At 41.5% G+C, this 22399-nt stretch overlaps 1 protein-coding gene across 1 annotated transcript; it reads left to right on the top strand.

The window, feature by feature from the left end:
* The first annotated feature begins 9617 nt into the window (after positions 1-9617).
* On the top strand, positions 9618-13377 carry C5H14orf132 (chromosome 5 C14orf132 homolog). The gene is made up of 2 exons (XM_075152429.1): positions 9618-9698; positions 11567-13377. The coding sequence occupies exons 1-2, from the start codon at positions 9618-9620 to the stop codon at positions 11846-11848; spliced, it is 363 nt and encodes a 120-aa protein (XP_075008530.1). The 3' UTR covers positions 11849-13377.
* Positions 13378-22399: the final 9022 nt, after the last annotated feature.

Genomic DNA, 22399 nt, shown 5'->3' with positions numbered 1-22399 from the left:
GGAGCCAGCCCATTTTCTGATTACTTTTCGATACCCTTTACGTGAAAGACTTTTCAACCGGTGCAGTGTTCTGGTGGTGGTTATTTTTTCTGCACCTGAATCGTCTGTCAGACTTAGGGACAGCTGTCAAGCTCTGGGGCAATAACATTTCTCTCCGGTTTATTACAAGTGTCTTAAGACACTCGTACTTTCAAAACGTTGCTCCAAGGACCCTAGGATCCTAAGACATAGGGGAAGTGCAAACTTGCATCTTCTGTAAGGTGTGGGAGGCCACCGAATTGCTCCTTCTCTGAACTGTTCCAGCTCTCCAGGCCAGTAGTGATTCCATAGATCAGATTGCACTGAATAAAATGGGGGGAAAATGCAAATACAATACATTTTGACTTTCTTTTCTTTGTTCCCTGCTCAGCCTTCCATAACACGAGAATAACTGAACAAGCTTTTACAGAAATCACTTTTGGGTAGGAGAAAATTCATTCCCGAGGAAAGCTGTTACATATTCATGTCTTTAATTATCCTGTGCCGCCCCACCAACTGCAAGAGTTCAAAACACAAATATCGAATTGCAAATAGAAGTGTAATAAATTATACATTGATTTGTGCCCATCCTGTGCATATGTCAGCCACTAAGGAGTGCTATTTTGCCTGCACATATATAGACACACTTATCTAGAGAGAAAGAATCAATGTATAATTTATTATATTTTTCCGTAATGTGCTCTGAACTGTTCGAACAATCTTAAACATAAGCACACAAACACAGATGGCTTGGCTGTTCTGTTTTTGTTTGGCATGATGAAGATGTCATCAGCTGCTGTCTAGTTCAGCCACACTTAATCATCCCTTGGTGGGCTTCGTACATAAGCAAAACCTAGGTTGTGAGAATCTGGGTTTGTGAGAACATACGGAATATTTGGCTCTGATGATGGCTGTTCTCACACTTTGATGAAGGTTTCTGCCCCCCTAAAAGATCCAGTGAAATGTCCTGTATGGGTGCTCCTCTTTTACTTCAAAGCAAAGTGATCCAGGCTTATTTTAAGCCTGTTGTGAAATGTGTTCACGTTATGCCTGCTGACTTTGCATCAAAGTGGATGAGAAACACATGTTACTTCTCTTCCTCGGGCTCTGCTGTGGGAACAGTAAATCCTGGAAGACGGTCGAAATGCTTGCCTGGTGGCAGTGAGTTCTTAAGCACTCAAGATTTACACGTGATCGAGCTTTTAGTCTCTTCATGATATTCAACAAATAGTTATGTTGGAAGAAACTTTTCTTAACACAATGAATACTGCTCTTCAAATACTAGAAATTAGCAAATTGTCAACATTTTTTCACCTTCTAATTTTTATTCTCTTGTGCATCGTGTAATTAGCTCACTCATGCGACAGAAATGCAAGAGAATAGGATTAATTTTTAAGCAAATTCTTGTGTTTTCTTCTTCAGGTATAAACCACTACTGAAGCATTACAGAGTAAGTTGAGGAGGATGTGCATCTATAGGTTGTTTGAGCCATATGTTGAGCCTGATATGCCTGATGGGATCAAGAAGTATAGCAGCCTGCCAGATGTTGGTGTTCTATCAAGTGAAGTGTCCACAGTCGGGATAACATTTGGCAGTCCTCCTTTCTTCCTAGAAGCTGCTCTATATGGTTTACTTGACCTTCATGCTGACCACTACCCTTAAGGTCTCCAGAAGTGAAAAAGGCTAACACTGTGTCAGCTTTTTCTCCTTTTTTTTGTCCACCTCAATTGGAATACATTGTTTTTGTTGACTCTCAGGCTTGTTGTGTGCCTTGAACTAGGTGCCAAGTAAGCAAGCAAAAATGTTTAGAAAAATAGCCTTAAGTAAGACGTGAGAGATATACCTCAGATATTCTGTTAGCGTACCTCAGTACCCCATCGCCTTTTTTTTTGTTTGTGAGAATGTAATGCAACATGAGGATGAAAAGGAAAGAAAAAAATACATAGGAAAAAAATGTGGGACAAAAATGACGTATAGCTGAAATTAAATTGTATACATCATTACCAGTTTTCTCTCTCCTCTGTTTTTTCAGGGAGTCTGATAGCATATATAAACTCAAGGAAAAAAATCATTATGGAATAAATTGAGACTATGAAATTGTTTTAATGTCCCTTCTGAGGCTTTCTATTGGATGCCTGCAAGTATTTTCCATGGGAGAATTAATCTCTGGAAGTCGTCATAGAATAATTTTTTCCAGTGGGTTTGCATTATGATGGGGGCACTGACCTAACTCTTATGTTATCATATTTGAGGATAGATTCCAGGTGGCTGTCTCAAAGGTGCTGAAAAAGAGGCATTTATATCATATCATTAGGTATAGCAATGGTAGCAATTACTTCCCTCAATAGGCAAATGTATCCCAACCTGTCTTTGTAGTACAACCATCGCTGTGTAAAATACATCAGATGTATAGTTTGAAAGCTTTTGAGTCTGCATGGAATAGTAAGTAATTTCTCTGATGAAATAGAGCTAAGCTATATTATGCCTGTTAGTGTGGTTTAGTTAAACCTCAGCCAATTAATTTTTCATGGGCTGCGTAGCAGGGATTGGAGCTAGCATGCAAGATTTTTTTTATTGCTGCTGGATTTTGGTTTGAACAGTGGTCAGCATATGCAACATAGAGGAATTTGTATGTAATTATTTTTTTCTCTAGAGGAATAAGATGATGTTCAAAATGTTGCATCCTTCTAGGTCTAGCCCCTAAAACCTGCCCCTTGAAATTCTTTTAGTCTTTGTGAGAAGCATCCTGATTACTGAAGGATACAGTCATTTACAAAATCACTGCTTTTGCCCACGCCTGAAGTCTAGTGATTTAAACAATTTTTAATCTGGTATTATTTCTAGTTTTGAAATTGTTTTGTTGCTTCCATTACTGTGAATGGCTGCCAATTCCCATCCTTCCCCTCCTCCCCCGGGAATAGCCTAAGCATCTTGTTAGGCTAAGGGAGAGGGAGCAGAAGGAAAATCAAAAGAATATGAACGTCAGCCCCTTTCTCTGCTACCCAGATACCTTGGCCGCAACAGTAAATTGATAATGAGGCATCGACGTTTTGTCAGAGATGAACACGGCTGCAAAGATGACGGTGGAGGAAGGGCTTGTGCAGCCCTTTTTCACGTTGAGAAATGGGATTAGGCTTCGTTCCGTTTTTCCTGTAGACCCACTCTTGAGCTCTGCTCTGTGGTTTTCCGCGTACACCTCATCATTTGACTTTGCTGTTTAAGGTGGGAATGTCCTTTCATCTCGCAGGTATGAAGTGTCATTACAACCAGCTTGTGTTACTCTTCTTTTCCTCTTTATCTTCTGGCACGTGGAGAGCCACTTACTCGCTGCGTAAGAACAACTGAAACTTCCCCTGATACTGGGTAGCTGCGTGCTTGCTTCCAGTCAGCGGCATCTCCTCGTGTCTTTAGAGCAACGCTGTCCCTTGAGACGTTAAAACGTCATGCCCTAGGCAGTGTTCCTTTCTTTTCCCCCAGCTTGTTTTTCTTCTTTTTTCTTTTTCTTTTTGTCATTAGAGGAACTTGACACCAGAAAAGAATTGCCAGCCTGGATCAGAGCAGGAGACCGTGTAAGTCCAGTTAAATTCACTAGTTCGGCTTTGAAGTTACCAATGCCAGAAATACCAGAAGGTTGTGCAAGAAACCCTCCAATAGGTGGGATAATCAGCACCTCTTTCTTCTCACATATGACTAAGGAGTTTAAACTCAGAAGCTTGGTGTTTGAAGCCCTTCCAGAATCATGTTTAATATTAAACGGATACAGCTCTGCAGGTTGCCCTTATCTCTAAAGGAATTCCTGTTTTCTCCGAGTTCCCCAGTGTGACTACACATGGTGTGAAAAGGTCCTCTGTTTTGCCGGTTTTGGAAATTGTAAACAGATTTGAATAGCTCCTACTCATGATAACACTAATGATTAGTTTTATAGCCTCCTGCTGAGTTTTCCATATTGATAAATACTCGCCTTTCTGGTTCCCCGTTTGTATTTTTTCTTTTATGTGCATGTGCTCCTGGAAGAGTGACAGTTATAACTGTATGTAAATGGGACCCAGGCATCTTCTGCTTCCCCAGCATGGTGTCCACAATAGGATGCTACCTCAGTTGTGTTGGTTACGTGGAAGGTCAGCTAGTGCTGCTGCTTGAATGGTTGTTCCTGGCGCATCCAGGTAGTTTAAAGCACGTCTGCTTGATTGCCCTGCACGCTTTTCTGGTATTCATCACCACGTCTAATTTAGAGTATACAGATTCACAATTTAAATTATATGTGACTTAGATTTGCAGCATCTTTACACAGGTTGTTTGCATTTCTATTCAACACTGACAAAGCTTGCTCTTTTTTTTGATGCAGCATTGCTGGCATTGGCTGGAAAGAGAGGAGGAATTCTTGGGACCAGGGGTAGGATGAGAAACTCCTCCTCTATTTCCGTTTGAGACTTATCACTTGTCAGCAATAAAAAGACTTTTGTTTGTTCTCAGTCTTCCACACTTGGAAGAGGAAATCCAACAGCAGTTCGTTGAGAATAATAGTTTAAAAGCTGTAGGGTTCTTTGAAATAATAAAAGCTATTTCAAGGAAGCACTAGGCAGATGTAAATTGTGGGAATGGAATCACAGCATGTTTATCACTAAGGTATCCTGAATGCTACCTATGCAGAAACATGAGAGTGAAATAATGAGGGTAAACCCACTTACCTTCGTGCCAGTTATTAACACTGTTTCTTGCAGCTGATTTAGCAGAATAACTTTCCACAGAGAGGTGCTCCAGTCTGCACAAGGCATGTTCTCGTATAAGGCGCTTGGGTAGCTGTGCTTAGGAGCAAAGATCTAGCTGAGCTTGGTTCCCCATGGGAACACCTTAGTTAAGGCAAACCGGTTTTTACAGCCAAGAGCAAACTCAGAATTGAAGTATCTGCTGCAGCTCTGGTCACCTTTGGATGTTCCTTCCCGAATATCTAGACACCTGTTGGTCAAGGCAACTCTGAGTGTGGTTCAACAGAAAGGCTGAAACTCGCACCTCCGGCTTCTGAGACACTGCTGAAAAGGAACAACCTTTAACAGTGATCTCATCCAAAAGGATAAGCCATTACATCTAGCCTAGCATAAATCAGGAAAGCAGCAGACACAAGACTTAGGAATATCATGAATTAGAAGAAAAGTGGAGATTGACGTAGGATAAGATAGAGAGGTTTTAATGAGATTCAAAATAACAGGTGAAATCCTGATGCTTCCAAATTAGAGTGAAAATTTTCCATTGCCACCGGTAGGGTGAGCATTTTGACAACTGTATTTTGAAAATAAGCAGCTATTTTTCCTAAGCTTGTCAACCTGAGACTGTGATTTCAGGGTGAAGCAGGGATCTGAATTTAATTAAAATGAGAATTTGAAGTTAACTGCATAAAGCATTTGCGTGGATCCTCCCTCTTCAGAATTAGAGCTATTTAATTAAATTAAAGAAGATTGCCTTAGGTGCCCTTTGATTCTGGTTGTGTGGGGGTTTAATGCATTTAACTAGCCCACTTGCAGTGAACATGGACTAACTGTCCTGATTGTCACTGTGCACCCAATCCTCGCATTGTACGTAGTAGGGTGATATTCTGGCAAATGGTGGACAGAAGAACTTGCTTCTCCAGATATTACCAGTAAATAAATAGTAGCAAGGAAGTCTTCATTTATATAATAGTCCATGCTTTAGATGAGGAGAATATTTATATAGGCATGTTTCTGTGAGACTCGAGACTTAGTGTGGGGAGAATAGTGGTCATGTGGTGTATCTCTTTAGGGCAAAACATTTCTTTAAAAAGAGCTTAAGAATTAAAATGTGGTTATGATGCTCTTGCGAACCTATATATTGCTGCCATCTTTGGCAACTGCGTTAGATTGATTTGAGATTGCAGCTAGAAGGTTTTCAGACACAAATATGCACTGCAGCAATCACACGCTGCCAGGGCAGAAGGAAATAATAATTTCACATTATGTATTCAGAAAATGCCATCATGTAAAAATATGCCATCTAAAATTTAACCTAGAAGAGGGATTTTACAAAACAACATCTGAGCTGGGGTGACGTTTCACCTCTCAGCATCCCATTCCCAGAGAGGTGTGCGGTGAGGCCAGGGCTCACACAGCACATCACACAGCACATCTGTTAAAGCCACATCACACAGCACATCTGTAAAGCCACTGCTGAGGTTTCCTCATTTCTGGAAAATGGCTACTAGAAGCTTCAGCTGTGCTTTCAAATCTCTGTGCCAACTGTGTTTTCCCAATGCGGTAGCAGGAACTGTTACACTTCTCTAGCTGACTATGAAGAAATGACAGACACCTGATTCTCAAAGAAACAGAGCAATGTTACTGCTAAGTGATGGATTTTATGTGGTGCTACTTAAGAAAGCTATCATTTTTAGAGTATCAGTGACTGGTACCTGACATGTTATTTTTCCTTCATGTGAATCGTTTTGGTTATAAAATAGGATTTTTCTGCTAACTGGAAAGTGTATCTCAAGAGCCTTGTTCTCCTCCTCATGACCCTAAAGCATCCTCTTGGATGTCAGTAGGAGGTATTCAGCGCAATGGGTGTTCTCATTACCACTCGACATTTCGCTGTTTGGTTTTCTGCCTGTTGCTATTTAATGATTTGAATTCTTTTTCACCAGTCCCAGAAGCCATTTAGCAAGCAGCGTACTATCAGCGCTACTTGACAATATCAACATAGTCACTAGGAAAAGAGTTTCATTTCCTGACAGAGCTACAGCGTTCCCCCTCGCCATCTGCTCCTGCCATGTCCCTCACTGTCGCGTTTCCCGGTTAACCCTTTGCTCTGCCCTCCTCGCCCAGTGCTCGTGGGGAGGGTGGCACAGGCTCTGCGCAGCTTTGCCTGAGCTATGAAGACCCTTGGAGGCTAAAACAGCCTGCAGGTCACTGTAATGGCAGTGACACGGGTGAAGTCTTTGGCTGGTGTAAATTGGTGTATATTTGCTTTGTAGAGGCACAGACAGACAAATAGAGCAAGCACAGAAAGCATTGCAGGCTTTCTATCTTTAGCCTACTGTTTGCCACAGGCACTTCACAACTCCCATTACTGTCGGGTCTGGATGTCTCACAGCCTTTAATGTAATACCTCAAATAAGACTTCAGAGGGAAGATGCTGTACCTTTTAGGAGAACAAAGGCATCAAGACTGAAGATGAGATTCATCTCACTGAAGTTAATCTACCAAAAAGAGAGATTGCCAGTTGATATTAATCATCTGTGCTTCCTTCTCTCCAGTGGAGAGGCAGGCATATCTCCCAAGGATGATTTACGTGACTCGAATCACTGGGCAACCCTTACTGTTAAGTGGCAGTAAAAGGCCAGACTGAGAAGGATGCTCAGCTTTAGATGAGCTCAGGTGGAGACTGGACAAGTTCATGGTAGCAAAGTTCTTTGCGAGTTATTAAATCCACAGCAATAGCATCTGGCTTATGAACTTCCTAAGCTGGAAACAGTTGGAGGCTGTGAGTTGTTAAGGGGTAGTATCAGACATGCTTGTCCTGTTGTGCTCTTACTCTAACACACAAAGGAGATGGACTTTCTGTCTGACACCATAGGGCCATTCCTCTGCTCTTATGTGAGGCCATTTTAGCAGTGAGAAGGGGGAATACACATTTAGGAAGAGGTGATTTCTGCAAATGGGAAATTGGCAGTAAGGTTTATCTCTGTAAGTAAGGTAGATCTGCAGCAAAGTGCTATTGACCTACAAACAGAAAAACTGGAAGTCAATTTTATAGAAAGAGCCTGTGCCGGGTTGTCAGCTGGCAACTGAGCCCCACACAGCCGCTCGCTCGCTCCCCCCCGGTGGGATGGGGGAGAGAATCAGAAAGGTAAAAGTGAGAAAACTCATGGGTTGAGATAAAAACAGTTTGATAGGTAAAGCAAAAGCCGCACACACAAGCAAAGCGAAACAAGGAATTCATTCACTCCTTCCCATCGGCAGGCAGGTGTTCAGCCATCTCCAGGAAACAGGGCTCCATCACGCATCACGGTTACTCGGGAAGACAGATGCCATCACTCTGAACGTCCCCCCTCCTCCTTCTTCCCCCAGCTTTATATGCTGAGCATGATGTCATATGGTATGGAATAGCCCTTTGGTCAGCTGGGGTCAGCTGTCCCGGCTGTGTCCCCTCCCAACTCCTTGTGCCCCCCCCCAGCCTACTCGCTGGTGGGGTGGGGTGAGAAGCAGAGAAGGCCTTGACTCTGTGTAAGCACTGCTCAGCAATAGCTAAAACATCCCTGTGTTATCAACACTGTTTTCAGCACAAATCCAAAACACAGCCCCATACTAGCTGCTGTGAAGAAAATTAACTCTACCCCAGCCAAAACCAGCACACAGGTGCTGAATGTCAGTGCTTTGTATCAGGTCACCACAAGCCTTTCGGATTCAGATGAGCTGTTTCACCACGTGTTTGCCTCAGGCGGTGCAAACAGCTTGTTTGAGCCTTAGATGGTAAGAGAAGATTCAGATCTGACATGGTTTGCAGTGTGGTGTGTAGCTGTGCTGCTACGTGAATGCTCCCTGCCTCTGTGACAGCACCAGGCAGACTAAGAGTAAGAGGGTGGAAGCTTGTCACTTCAAATAACTCATTGAGGGCACACAGCGTATGGCCCAAAACCCAGGTATCACTCACCAAACAGTGCTCATGACCTCCCACTGTCTTGGGCACATGCGCATGTATGTGTACCTCGATACTTTGCATGGTTGTTCCAGTTGAAAGATTTTGCAGAATTGATCATCCTAAATGTTGATACCCTTAAAATGGTTTGCTAAGGAGGCAAGCACCTCAAATTGAGCATTTTGCTGCCAATATGGTAAATGTATGCCCGTCATGTGCTGTGAAGATCTTTGACTAGTGTCTCCACAGCTGTTAAAGGCAGCATCACTGCGTAAATACACTTCTTGTGTTTGAAGTCGGAATTGCCTTTTATGGGAATCTCTACATAAAAAGAAATCCTGAATAAACTGAGCAATTCTTTCCTTATCAAATCCCAAGACATAAAAAAGGCCAGTGAAACTGGTTTTAAAACATCAAGCTGGGCTTGTTGTGAAATGGAAGCTTTTGCTCTCTTTAAAACACACTCTGTTGAAACTGGCAGCAAAAGTCTTTGATGCAGGGGGAATGTATCAGACTTGACTTTTGCAATTTCCTGTTTGGTTTCTTGCAAGCTGCTTTTGTCTAATCATATTTGATCTCAAAGATAATTTTATTTAATGTGGATTAGGTAGTATGACATATCCATTGTGGTCTTTCATCATTCTGTGTTTCATTTTGAATGTGACATGATATTTTCTAGTACAGATGAAATTTTTTCAGCAGTCAGCTTTGAAAGAGAGTCTGTCTTTTATAGCCTTGTAAAATGTTATGGATAGCAAGCAAAAAAAGCTGCTTTATTCTCAAGCTTCTCAAATTCTTCGCTCTAATTTGTAGGTTACAGCCACCACTGTTGAGAAGAGAGGTGGCTTATCCTCACCTCCTGTCCTGTTTAGCAGCCTCCAGAGCACAGCTGCACACAGAGGGGAGGGGTGTAGTTTGGTACCAAAGGGAGAGGTTACTGGGAGAGTCAAAATGTGATGCGGGAGTTGAAGGACAAGGTGTTGAAAGAGATTGATTTACCAATCCATGGTATTGGCCATGGTAATTTAATGCTGATGGTATAGCAGCATTCTGTGATGTGGCTGGGCGAGGGCAAGGGTGGTTCCTCTGTTATTCATAGGCTGTGGCGACTTCAACAGTACCGTGCTGCTGCTAGTTGTAATAGTTTGCCACCGGTATAACAGCAGGAGGGATTTTTATTTTGTTGTTACCGAGCCAGAAGGTTTCATCTGTAGAAAAAAGCACTACTGAGAAAGATGAAGAATAATAATGGAAAAAACGCAAAAGCATTTACAAGTGGAGTGTAAATCAGGAGATTGTAATTGGGTCTAAAGGTTGGAAGGTGACAGCAGCAGCATGGAAGCCTCTGTGGGGAAGAAAAGGTTGGTTGGTGTTGCAGCAAGAGTGTTTCTTAAGGAGAACATTCCCAGACTTTTTTCAGCTTTCCTTGAAGCACTGGAGTTCTACGAGATTTGAAAGGAGAGAGTAGGTAGGATGCACTGATGTCTAGGTTTTACTCATTGCTCAAGATCAAACCAGTCATCAATGCCATGATGGAATTTTCCCCTTCTGGTCAGGCTGGCAGAGAGATTTGGACATATGGCTCTGGGTGTTGTTTTTTGTTTTTTTGCCAGTAATGCCATGGGTTTGGTCTACCTACCTACTACAACGGTCCGGGAGTTTTAGTTACCGAGTACTGCAGAGTCTTAGGGCTTTACGATACCCACACTGCTCATGCTCTTCCTGCAGTACGTAACCGTTGCGGTTTCTGAGGTTGCCGAGCAGCACTTTGGCTTTTTACAGGATACTCAGAGGTGTGTGTCCTGAGCTTTTACAGATATGTGAAGTAAATATTCAACAGCTTTTTCTGAAACAATGTCCTCTACTTGCATGGGACTGTGGAGCCTGCACTCGGTGAGCCAGGGGAGACTCTTCAGACCTGCGTTCCCAAACATACAAGGAATAAGGAGGGAAGCAAAAACCTTCTGTGTGAACTTTATTTTAGTGATAGACCGTCTTAGTAGAACATTAGGTATCCTTCTCTTGCCTGGATGAGGAATCCATACATTTGCAGAAGGATGTGTTTTGCACCTCTATGTAGAGGGTAAAATAGTTGTTGAATCATGAAGAATATGCGTTGTGATCTAGGATGAAGTTGAGAAGACAACTAAAACCCGTATAACGACAAGGTTAAATAATTCCTTTTTTCTTTAACTTTGCTGTCATATTCCTGTATGGAATAACTGCTATCCTACTGAGAACTTTTCGTCATACCACTGAGGAATCCACTAAAAGCGTTAAAGAAACTTTCTCCTTCCTAGTAGGAGAAGTCTGGGATGGGAGAAGTGTGGGAAATTTGCCCCTTCATTGCTATGGAGCCTTTCAAAATCCAAATTGAAGTTTTTCCACTGTATAGATTTATAAATCCTGCGTGGTTGCAATGGTATGTTTTGGAGGTGAAGTTAGAGCACTGAGTACATGCCACCTGTTTTACAGTAACAACTTTTGCAATTCATATGTTTTTCCATGATCTCTAGATAAATCAAGGGTTCACTTCTGAGCCATGCATTCCTTGCATCACATCCTTGCTGTGCTTGCTCAATGCCTTTGCGCAGTATGATTCCATTGCTGGTAGTCGCAAAGCAATCACATTGCTGTGAACTTACATTTTGGTGTGCGAGTGCTTTGTGGATAGCTGTAGCTCTTCTTTCTAAATGCATATAATTCCTTAGGTTGACTTGGAGCCTGTATGCCAGCTCTTATGTAGTATACATAGGTTTCCTGCAATAATACTGATTCTAACAGAAATGGAAGAAATAATGTAAAGTGTGTGTCTGTGGTATTCCTGACAGGTTAGTGCCACGTACATGAAATCTCAGTAATTTTGCAGGTTGGCTAGTGGTTACTCTTTTGTAATGACTTTGAGACAAAGCACATACAGATATTGACCTTCAATCTAATTTTGCCATATCTTTCTTCACAGCTTCCTGTTATGGGAGGAGCCTTTATGGACTCACCCAACGAGGACTTTAGTACAGAGTACTCCTTGTTTAACTCATCAGCCAACGTCCATGCAGCTTCTTCCATGCAGAATCCACCAGAAGAGACATCCCGTTCTTCAAATGATGCCATATTGTTATGGATTGCAATAATAGCAACCATTGGAAATATTGTGGTTGTGGGAGTGGTGTATGCCTTCACCTTCTAGGATGACTGTCACTCCAAACACTGGCAGAGCGGATAACTGCAACAGTATTTGTTGTGTGTGTGTATGTATGTGTGCATATATACATGTATATCTATATAAATACATATAGGTAGGGACTTTGTTGATTAAGTGCTGCCACGATCATGGAAATGAAATGCAAGTTAATCATCTTGAATCTTGATGGGAGAAAGTTTGGATGCAATTGCAAATTGTATGGAGGTGAGAACTTTAACTGAGAACAGAGCCAATACCAGTTTTGTACAGAAATGTAATAAAAGAGAGACCAGCATGGGTAAAGCAAATACAAAAAGAAAGTAAGATTTATATAGAAAGTGCTTATTTTCTACTGTTTAGATTTTTCTAGCAGCTCTTCCGGGTTTTGTCAGCTTTTTTGTGCATTTTTTACTGTGGCATAATGTTGTATGAAATTGTTCTATGTCATATTTGCTGGACATCTTAGTTTTCCCGATGGAATGAATGGTGAGCATTGGCTCAGTTCTGAAGAAGTACAAGTTCATCGTGTGTGAGTCTTCAGCACGTGCATACACTACTAGGTTGTGTTCAAAATCATGAGTCTTAAAGCTGTGACAGGCAGGTGCATGCTGTCTAACACTTGCCTTCTGGTATCAGTTAGTGGATCTGATAATCTATGAATTGATGCTGAACCTGTCTGCTCTTTGCAGGAGGAGGCACAGCTATCGCAAGGTGTGGCCGGTCTGCAGAGCCTCTGCACTCCAGAGGAGGGAGTGTTAAACAGAACAGCAGCACAAGCTCCCATTTCTGTCTGGAGGTACTGGATTGCAGTGGTTTATAGATGTGTCCTTTCCATAAAAGGCCAAATACCATGCTTTTCAGCTCATTTCACTGTAATCCAGATTTCCCACAGCAGCCATGTACTTTCATAAGCTTATTGGTGTATCAAAAGAATGTGGGGAAATCGCAAAGCCTAATTAAAAGTGAATGATGTCTATGAGAAAAATAGAAGTGAAAGAAAGATTGGACGCTTCTGTGCTCGCGAGGGAGTGAGTGCAGGAGTCAGGTATGTTCTGGGGTAGAAACAGCACAAAAAAGGTAGTAAGTAACAGATATGCAAGTGCTTGTATTTCAGTATTATTATGCCTCTGGATTCTGATGAGGCTCCTGGAAGTGATTTTTATATAGCCTGCTTTAGGTAACAACTCCGATTATCATTTGGATTTGTTCTGTTGAGGGACAACATCTTCGCCGCATTGTTCCCATGAGCAGTTCCTTTTCAGGAGCTGTATCTTTTCGAAACAAGCTGTAGCCTTCCTTGTTTCAGAGATTATAAAATGTTGAAGGAAAAAAAAAATCACCTCTGTTAGAAATCTCCTTCTTCCCTCTTAAGAAATAAAATAAACACAAATATATAAAATGTCTGCACTTTGAGAGTAGCAGACAAATTCTTCCTCTATGTCTGCATATACTGTGTAGGTTTTCTGTCTCATACAGCTACTACCCTAATTCCAGAAAGCCTTGTCTGCAGGCACAGAGGCTATTTTTGACGCTTGCCTGCCACTGAGCTTGAGGCTGGACTAAGAGCTGCTGAATGTATAGAGAGGTTTGGACTTTCTTCTTTTCTCTTTAAACCTATTTTCCTGTAGGGCTGGTGGACAGTTACTTGAATCAAAGCAGCATGCCCCAAATCACTATTTATAGCCACTCAGTAGTCACTGTGTATATTTTTTTTCCCTCTCTGTGAACTGGTCTTTAAAGCTGGGAAAGATGCAAACAGAGCTAGCAGGGGGGAGAAAAGAAACTAAGTTATTTTGAGGATGAGAAAAACAATAACTCACTTGAGGAATGGAGCTTCTGTGTGTGCAGTTATTTCCGTTTGGAGGCAGGATTTTGTGAAGGTGGTTGAGGACAGACGAGATCTGTGCTCGGAAAAAGTTTGAGAAGCCCAGTTCTGGAAGATCAGCGGGACAGAAAGCAAATTCTGTCTAACAAAATAGCTGTAGTCTTAAGAATGATACAAAAATGATGATTTTGACTGTCTTAAAATAGCTATGCGTTCCTTCATAGGCACAGGATAATAAAAAACAGGGGAGCTGCATAAATTGTGTACCTTTCCTGTTCTTACACTCCTGCTTACTCTCGCTGAGCAGAAAGCAAGCTGTTAAGTGAGGCTGGAAGGCTGCAGAGAAGTTTCCAATGCAGAATTGAGCAGGACAAGCTTTGGTGTTCGACCATGTAGGACTCATGGAACTATTGCTTAATGTAATGTACTGTCCCCAACCACTTTCTGATACTCTGTTGCCTTTGTAATTGTATCAGTTACTCATGGACTTTTCTTCAGTGTTTCTGTAGGCTCTCCAGTTATGCCAGATCTTGCAAGCACTGTTTTTGCATGAAGAGCAAAACATTTCCATGATTAAAACCAGTTTGACGCTATGGTACTTGGCAAAGGGATTATTCTACTGCTTAATGAATTTGCCAGCAGAGTGCTTTGCTTAGTTTTCCGAGAATATCAATCTAAGTGCAATTAGTCATTTTTGTGTTTCTCTCCCAAAGCACTAGACTAAATTCTTCGCCCATGAAAGAGCTTTGGAGCAGGAACAGCAAAGAACTACCACTCTGCTAATGACACTGAGTGACGCTTTTGTGTTGCTTTTCCCAAAGAACTCTACTTTCACGTGAAATTGATAGTAATAGCAGGAGTGTTGGAAAACAATGAGTTCTACCTCCCTCATCCAGATCATCGTCATACCTATTTTCATCATTAGAGGCTGAGTTGTCAAGAAGGGCCAGACAGAACTTTAATTAAAGTAATTGGCCTGACAGGGTGACATGGCAAACTAGGTGCAGGCACCAAGTGCAGGCATTTCCTATCTCATAGTTAAACTGCACAGTAACTGTGCAGCTTTTCTCTGCTGCACAGAAAAGATAGTTTTAGAATGCAGGTGGAAGGAACTGCAGAGTTGGTTCAAACTCTGATAGTGATACCATCCAGTGTGTTTCTGGATGGTGTGTTCAGGCTTGATCCACTACAACCACTTCCATCTTCTGGGTAGTTAGGGAAGGTTTAAATTCAACCCTTGGAAAAGGGGACTCATCCATCATTAAGTTCGGAGAAGCCACAAAGCAGATTGGAGAAGTGGATGAATGCTGGATGTTTCATAGGTATGGTCCTGTGAAATGTGCTACCGCTTCTTTATGTGGGTATACATTATACCCTGAACTGTCAACGCAGCTCGACGTGGAGCACTGTAGTTCCTCCCTTCCTTGGAGCCAGGCAGTTGGATAACTGCTGTCACTCACTGAGGGGTGAGAGGAAGCCCAAACACATTCCCCAGAGCTGTTCTCTAAAGCTCTTCTGTAAAAGCAGAAGAGGGCTTTGTGCTTTGCTGAGCACTTCGTGTATCAGCATGACAGCAGGATTCCACTTGTAGAAGATCTGTGCTTTAAATAAAAGCATCTAGCACAGATAAGTTATAAGATCCTGACTGGAGTTTGCTCTGTAGTAGACAAAGCAAAGCACTTTCTATATGCAGCGTTAGACCCCTAGCTGTGTTGTAAACATCATTGTACAAACACAGGCAGCAATACTGTATGTGCTCTGCAAAGTTATTAATGAGCCATGGGAAGCAGGTAGACAAACTGGATGCCCCAACACGACTCTTCTAGCCATGGCCTCTAGAGATCGATAGCAACATATCAAATAATTGAACTGTCTCAAGAATTTTTTTGCTCTAAGCAGCCACCACAGCAAAGACACTAAAGGCTGAACAGCTATGGAGGTGGGTGCAAAGGCACGTTAGATAGGAGAATGGGCTAGGGAAACCTACACAGCTGCTACTGTTATATTTTTATCTGCAGGGCTAGGTGTCTCTGCTTGTCCACAGCATCAACATCCTGCTAAAATAAAAGGAGGGAGAAGGATGTATTTCTGTGTCAACACACTTGCAAAACTGAACAACAGATTTTGAAGCTGGTGCAACAATAGTAGCAGAGAGACTCCTCTGCTACAAATAATGTATTTAGCCATTTGAGTGGGCAAGTGAGCTGATAGGTACCTCAGAAGTAATGAGATCCCCTCTCCAAAATCCTTGTTTGCAATGCGACTTGAGGACGGTCAGCATCCCACCAAACTGCTGAGCAACCTGTAATAACAAGTCCCAAATCAAGAGTGAATAGAAGCAGCCAGCCATTATAGTCTTATCCTGTACATCCATTTGAAGATTAAGGGAAAATGTGCCTTTGTGTCTAGGAGCAAACAAAAACAGCAGTCCTTAGTCTGTAGGTTGTGATGTATTTTGTCTATTATTAGAAGCTTTCTTTTTGCTATTTTCAAACAATTCCAGTTGTTAATATCCTCTTCACATTTCTCTGCAGGCTGCTGAGAGTTATTAATTTCACATAGCTATGTCCATTTATCTGATGTAATTTTACTGGGTTTCCTGCAGCTAATCACAGAGCAGAATCTGGAAAAATTACTCTTTTTAAGGATGATTTCCATTACTGAGAGAATCAGAATCCCGGATCAAAAAGGTTCTGTGCTTTCAGAGCATTCAGAGCTCTGGAGAATTGGATTTTATACGGTTAGTGCGCAGAAAGGAAAAGGGCTGTCAGGTCCCTGTTGATAACATCAGACATCGGGGTTCTGACAGGCGGGGCTGAGCGCTTCATTAACTAACGCCTGCTCTGCCCCGCTGAGCCCCGCCGGCTTCCGGCACGCGCAGCCTGAGCTGAGGCTAAGTGAAGCACCCATCAGGTACAGCATGTCCCTCCTCATCTTACAGCTTGCTAACCCTCAGGGAAACGTGCGTTTATTCCATTAGCAGAGGAAGAGCCAGAGATCAATATTCTGTTAGGTATCTTGTTATTGGTACATTGGTCAGCCACCGTAAGGTAAAGATAGGGATGGCTTAACATGTAGTTAGCCCTTTGCCGCTGATCTGCGAACATCCTAAACAAAAAGCATCCTGAGGCCTTAAAGTCTCCTACTGCCCGCAATCTGACACTAACTTTTTGTGTTTCCTCATACAGCCCCTCTTTGCCTTTTACGTTGTCTTTCCAACTCGAAACAGGGGAAATGAAGTCCCCACTATGCTCTTCTCTGGACAGGCAGGGAACTCCTAACAGGTAGGGACCAACCATGTTGCATTTTAGTTTTTGGCCCTTCAGGCACAAAGTAGAAGGAAAGAGTCCAACTGTCTACCCCCAGGAGACTCTGGGGGAATACGTGCCTTTGCAGAACAAAATGCATGGCAATTTTATCTCATTCTGGCCTGTACCAGAGTATTTACACCAAGACAACATGGCCAGACCTACTTTTGCAGTAACCTGTTTTGGGAATTACAGCAACACAGACAGGAACTGGAAAGGAAAACAACCCTGATAATAGAAACCTGTCACATGTCTAATCATCTCAATGACATGCCTCTGAAGGCAGGTTTGCCTGAGTGTCGTAGGCAGACTTGATCTATTGGTACTAAGGCAAATACCCTTTCGTGTAAGCAGAAATGGTGTCTCCATCTTTTTGGGAAGTCTTGGGAGCATTGTGCCACCTGCTCTATCTTTCCTATGCAGGCTGCTATTGAAGATATTTTTCAGTTGTAGAAAATACTCAAAAAGCTTCCTATGTTGTTAGAATACATGAAGATTTACCTTCCAAAGCTCTGCTTAGTCTCCCTGCAAAAGCAAAAACCACCTAGATTTCTTAAGTGTGGAATGTTAATGAGTCAAGTACCATCTGTACAGTAGCATCACCTTATCACCTCATGAGCTTTATGTCAGTAGGGCTCAAAGGGGATCTTGCTATTACCCACAATTAACAAAGGCTGAGAACAGAGACAAGTCACTTCTCAGGAACGACTGAAAAGCCACTATCCAATCCTTTAGGCTGCATCATTCCTCCCCAAAGTACTCTGATGTGAACTCGCATCCATCCTTTTAAAACTCTTGTCACCACCATGCATCTCTATGCCTTCATTTTGTTTCTCCCCTTATCTTCTCTCTATTCTTTTCATTCTTTGGTATCGGAGTATGCAAGCATTTGGAAGCCAGCAATGTTCTTGAGCCCTTCTTAACCACCTCCTTGACTGACCTTCACTGACAGAAAGGTCAGTGATAAGTAAGGACTTACCACAGTAAGTGCAAAGATCAGTGATATAAGGTGTCTTCCTGTAAGATGATCTTAATCATTATCTGCCTTAGCAAACCGCAAAGTGTTTGCCCCAAGCAGAAGAGTAAAATGTGGCCATGAAGCTTGGTAACTGTATTGTCAGTATCCATACAACCCAAAGCTACCTTTTAGAAATTCAGATTTTATAAATATACTGCACCGTTCTGCAGTCAGCATTTACTGAGCTTTCCACAACCCGAAGTCCCTTGTTACTCTTAGCAAATCAGAATCAGTGGTAATGCACTTGGGGTAGGGCAAGGGGAGTGGCAGTGCCATAAACAGGAGTCTTGAAAAGCTCCATGTGACTTATTGTAGGGTCAAGGCCATTAAGCACTAGCCTAATTCAGTGAAGAAAAACCACCACAATGTGCTACGCCATAGGTATTTCAAATCCAGTCACACCTGTAGTTCTCAGATGCAAGTCATTAAGGTGATATCGCATTTCCTGTGGAGTTCCGTCCCATTAATGAGCAAATAAGATTGAACTGTTTACAGATCTAGGCCTAAAACTCTTCTCAGTTACTGCCTTCATAAGGATGATCGAAGTTCCTGAGGCTGCAAGCTGCTCTATCCAGAGGGACCTTTGCCTCCACCTGGAGTCAACTGGATTAATAACACTTCTACACTTCTGACATCTGCTTCAGTGGATCAACTTGCAGGACTAGCTCTGGGTTGCTGGGGTTTTATTTTAAATATATCTAAAGATGTCCATAATTTCCTAATCGAAAGAAAGAAAGCAGAACGCTGTATTTTTTTAAATGAGAAGGTAATAAAAAACAAGTTGAATATTTTGATAGATATGCTGGAAGGGTATATAATGTAGCAAACAGTTGCACTATTTTTTCTATTGTCTGAGCACCTAACCTGAGAAATATTTGTTCTTTCTCTAACAAAGACCTCTTTCAGTTCTGAAGTTATGAAGTTTGGAAGGAGTGGAGTGCAAAGCCTCAATGAAATTTTAAACTAATGTAAATAAATCCAGTAGCTAGCTTTGTGAGGTAGCCTATAACGTTTGTTTTTCAGTTATCTCATCTCAAATATTGCCTAATTGTTGTTTTTTTTCCAAAATAAGCTCAATAGTGACACTTCTGAAAGCATCTGTACTTCATGCAAAATCACAGTCATATGGAAATGACATCCTTCAGCTCATGTAAAACAGCTTTACAGGAGCCCTTTAGTATGCGCTGTTATTTTTCTTGACAATTTAATTCTCTTGTGCTTTCTCTCTGCTACCCTGTTTTGTACACTAACAGGTTTTCAGGGCTTCTCTGTATTGTTTTTGTAGTATATGGGTTGGTTTAAAGGAAAACCTTTACTCTTGTAATCATTGTTCTTGAAATGTGGATCTCTATCTGTAAAGAGAAAAACAACTTTAAAAATGCCCTCTAAGTTTACTGTAATTAGCAAGTTTAATTCACAGAAATGTATTCTATTAAGCGCCTGTTATATTTTTTCCAGTTATTGACTGCTTTCACTGTGTGTACTTAGTACTGGTTCATTCTTTTATTATGGTGAAAATGACAAGTTTTGTTAATATCAGATGGAAGTTGTGTTTTTGGATAAAGTTCTTCAAATTGATGGCAGCGTGTGATTTTTTGTTCTAGTCTCAGTTTACTTGAGAGTATTTAGAAGTCTGTAAATGCAGTTATTTAATTATTACCTCCAGTGTTACACTGACACTAATAATTTGTTGCAGTTTTCAAATCTGTGTAATTTGTCAGCCTTGGGAAACCATCTCTATTGCATATATGGCACAAACAAAACACTGTGGCTATTTCTACAGAAGTGGGTTCACCTGCTGTCAAAGTCCAAGAAGTGCCTCAACACATCTTGGGGCCAAAAAAAGATGTCTTAACTTCTTTAGACTTCAGCTCAGAAGCCCTTATACCATGAACCCTTGTGTCATTGCTCTCTCCCAGTTCTCTCTTCAGATCAGCACCACTGTCCTGTCCCAGCGTGGATGTTTTTGTGACTGTGGCCCCCAACTCCTTGTTGTGCCCTGTCCCTCGGCACCCATTCCAAGGGCTTTTGGGGATTCAAGGGGGGCATCAGACCCCAGTAGGATGTTCAGCAAGCTTCATAAAAGTGAGCAGTGGCAAAAGGATGAAAGGAAAACATTTGGCTTTCCTAGTGCAATACAGTATGTAGATTATCACATGCTTTTCGATTCTCCAAAAGGGATCCAATGAGGCAGATCTACTGAGGAAAGGATAAAAGGACGAGCTAAGTGACCTCTCATGCATGATTTTAAATAAAAATTTGACTTAGCTTTGAATGAATCAAACTCGGAACATCACAAAGGTGCATACGCCAATCCTGATAGCAAGTCTGACAAAAAATCATTAAAAAGATCAAAGACATGTTTTCTTCTAGTCCCAATCTTTATCAATCTACAACATAACATATTCCACAGGTTACCCACCAGAATGTAAGGGAGTGCATTTGCTACACTACAGCAATATCTAATTATAATTCACTTTTCCATTGCAGCTATAGCAACATACAGATCTCAATTCTGTTCATTTCTAAATTCTGCACAATAATTAGAAATTAGAATAATTTAGAAATGGAAGAGAATGTTCTGTTGAACAGTCAAGGAGGAAGAACAGTCATTTAAAGATTTAGCTATGTGTTTTCAGACTAACAAAACCAGCTGAAATTGCTGGCACTATTTTCTTGCACAGCGTTATCTCCATAAACAAACTGGATGCTAATGTCTACTAATGTAAATTGTTTTGTAGCAAGACTAACAAAGAGCATCAGTCTTTCACAGCCCAAGAGAGCCTGTCCACTGTGGCATATCAACTGCCATATTTTGCTTTGCCCAATGCTACATTACAGTTTTCTTTAGGATAAATAATAATTAAAATATTTTGGAACGACTGAGTGACTTCACTGTGTTAACTGCAGCATGCACACGTCTTATACCGGGCTTGATGAAATACCCCCATACACAGCCTGCTAGCCATTTCATTGCCTGCTGTGATAAAGAAACATTGGAATCAAACGGGAGCTCGCCTTTTCCTTTGAATTCTTACGAGATGCTGCCGTCTTTCCAAAAGGCAGCGGGCTGAGAACGCCGCACTATGAAATTGCCAGCTGACGTGGAGCGCCGGTACTGGCACTGCCACCCAGCCCCGAGCGCGGGGACTACACCAACGCCAGGCAAGCCAGCTCGCCTCTCCTCCTCCCGCGCCTGCCAGCAGCAGCCGATTAATGCTGTTCCCTGTAAAGGTTTTGTTTTGAGCTAATTAATGCTGTTTCTTCTAAAGGCTTTATTTTGAGCTAAGCAAGTAATCCACAAAGTTTGTATTACAGTTTACAAAGATGCATCTTATAATTCTGAATACAGCACGTCAACTGATTCCCAGTTTTCCTTTATGTATTCAGATAATCCTTGCCCATTAGAGGCAAGAAGGATGCTCCTTTTATGAAGGTTTTTTTCTTGTAATTTCTGCTTTGAATTACAAAGTTTTTATGTCTGCAGACGTTAGCTGGGTACAGAAACAAGGTTTACTGGTCTGTGAATTTCCCTAGTGACCCCTTAAAGGATAGGTAAAGTGACTTACTGCTCCCCGGGCCTCCAGCGTAGCAAACAATTTTAAACAGACGATTTTTATTTTCTCAACATCTCAGCTCTTCTTCCAAGCACCTGAGCGGGGTTTTTTTTGTTTGTTGGTTTGTTTGTTTGTTTGTTTTAAATTTACTTCTACTCTTTCATTTCTTAATCTGTGCTAATACCCAAACTCTTGATCTCTGGCAATATTTATTACTTGAAAAGATTTTGGGTAAATATTCTTCAAAATCCTCTGTGAGAACAGCTGATACAAAGAAAGTACTTACAAAGTACTCATTTTCATCACCTTCTGGTAAACCAAAGTACCTATTAATTCCTTTGAAAGTCTCATACTTTTGCTTTTTTAATAGTTTATATGGCCACACCAGTTTCTCTTAGCCATACTAGTATCTATACTCTGTGCAATCTTCCCTAGCAATTTCTGCTTACTGTTTACTGACTTGATTTTGTTTCATTTGGGTCCCATCTTCTGAAGTACATTTTGATTGGAGTCTCCTAAAGGTAAAGTCAAATTTTGACCATCTAAGAATTTTCCTTACCTTCCTGTTTCCTTTGTAGTTCAAGGGTGTGCGGGACCTAATTCTTAAAGTTGTTGTCCCAAGTTGCCTCACTTCTGATTATAGGATACTCTAGATTAAACCTTAATTTTTCCTTCTTCCAACCGCAATCTAGAATTCCTATTCTTCAGGCAATTTTGGAAAAAAATCCATTCCAAGTGTGAAAAAACAAACAAGCAAACATAAAACCTACATTATTTTGTTCTATTTCAGAACAGTTTTGTTCAGCTTCAATTTTACCTATAAGATGTTAAAAGACCTATGATATGACA

This window comes from Calonectris borealis, chromosome 5, assembly GCF_964195595.1.
Source record: "Calonectris borealis chromosome 5, bCalBor7.hap1.2, whole genome shotgun sequence".
In the NCBI taxonomy this organism is placed as follows: Eukaryota; Metazoa; Chordata; class Aves; order Procellariiformes; family Procellariidae; genus Calonectris; species Calonectris borealis.
Note: the sequence above shows the minus strand (reverse complement) of the source record. Positions and strands in the feature narration are given on the sequence as shown.

Bases quoted from the DNA above. Each gene is read 5' to 3' on its own strand.
- C5H14orf132 (XM_075152429.1), top strand. From the start codon at position 9,618: ATGCGGGAGTTGAAGGACAAGGTGTTGAAAGAGATTGATTTACCAATC. The intron at 9,699-11,566 runs GTATAGCAGCAT...AATGACTTTGAG, and splicing joins ATGGTAATTTAATGCTGATG to ACAAAGCACATACAGATATT.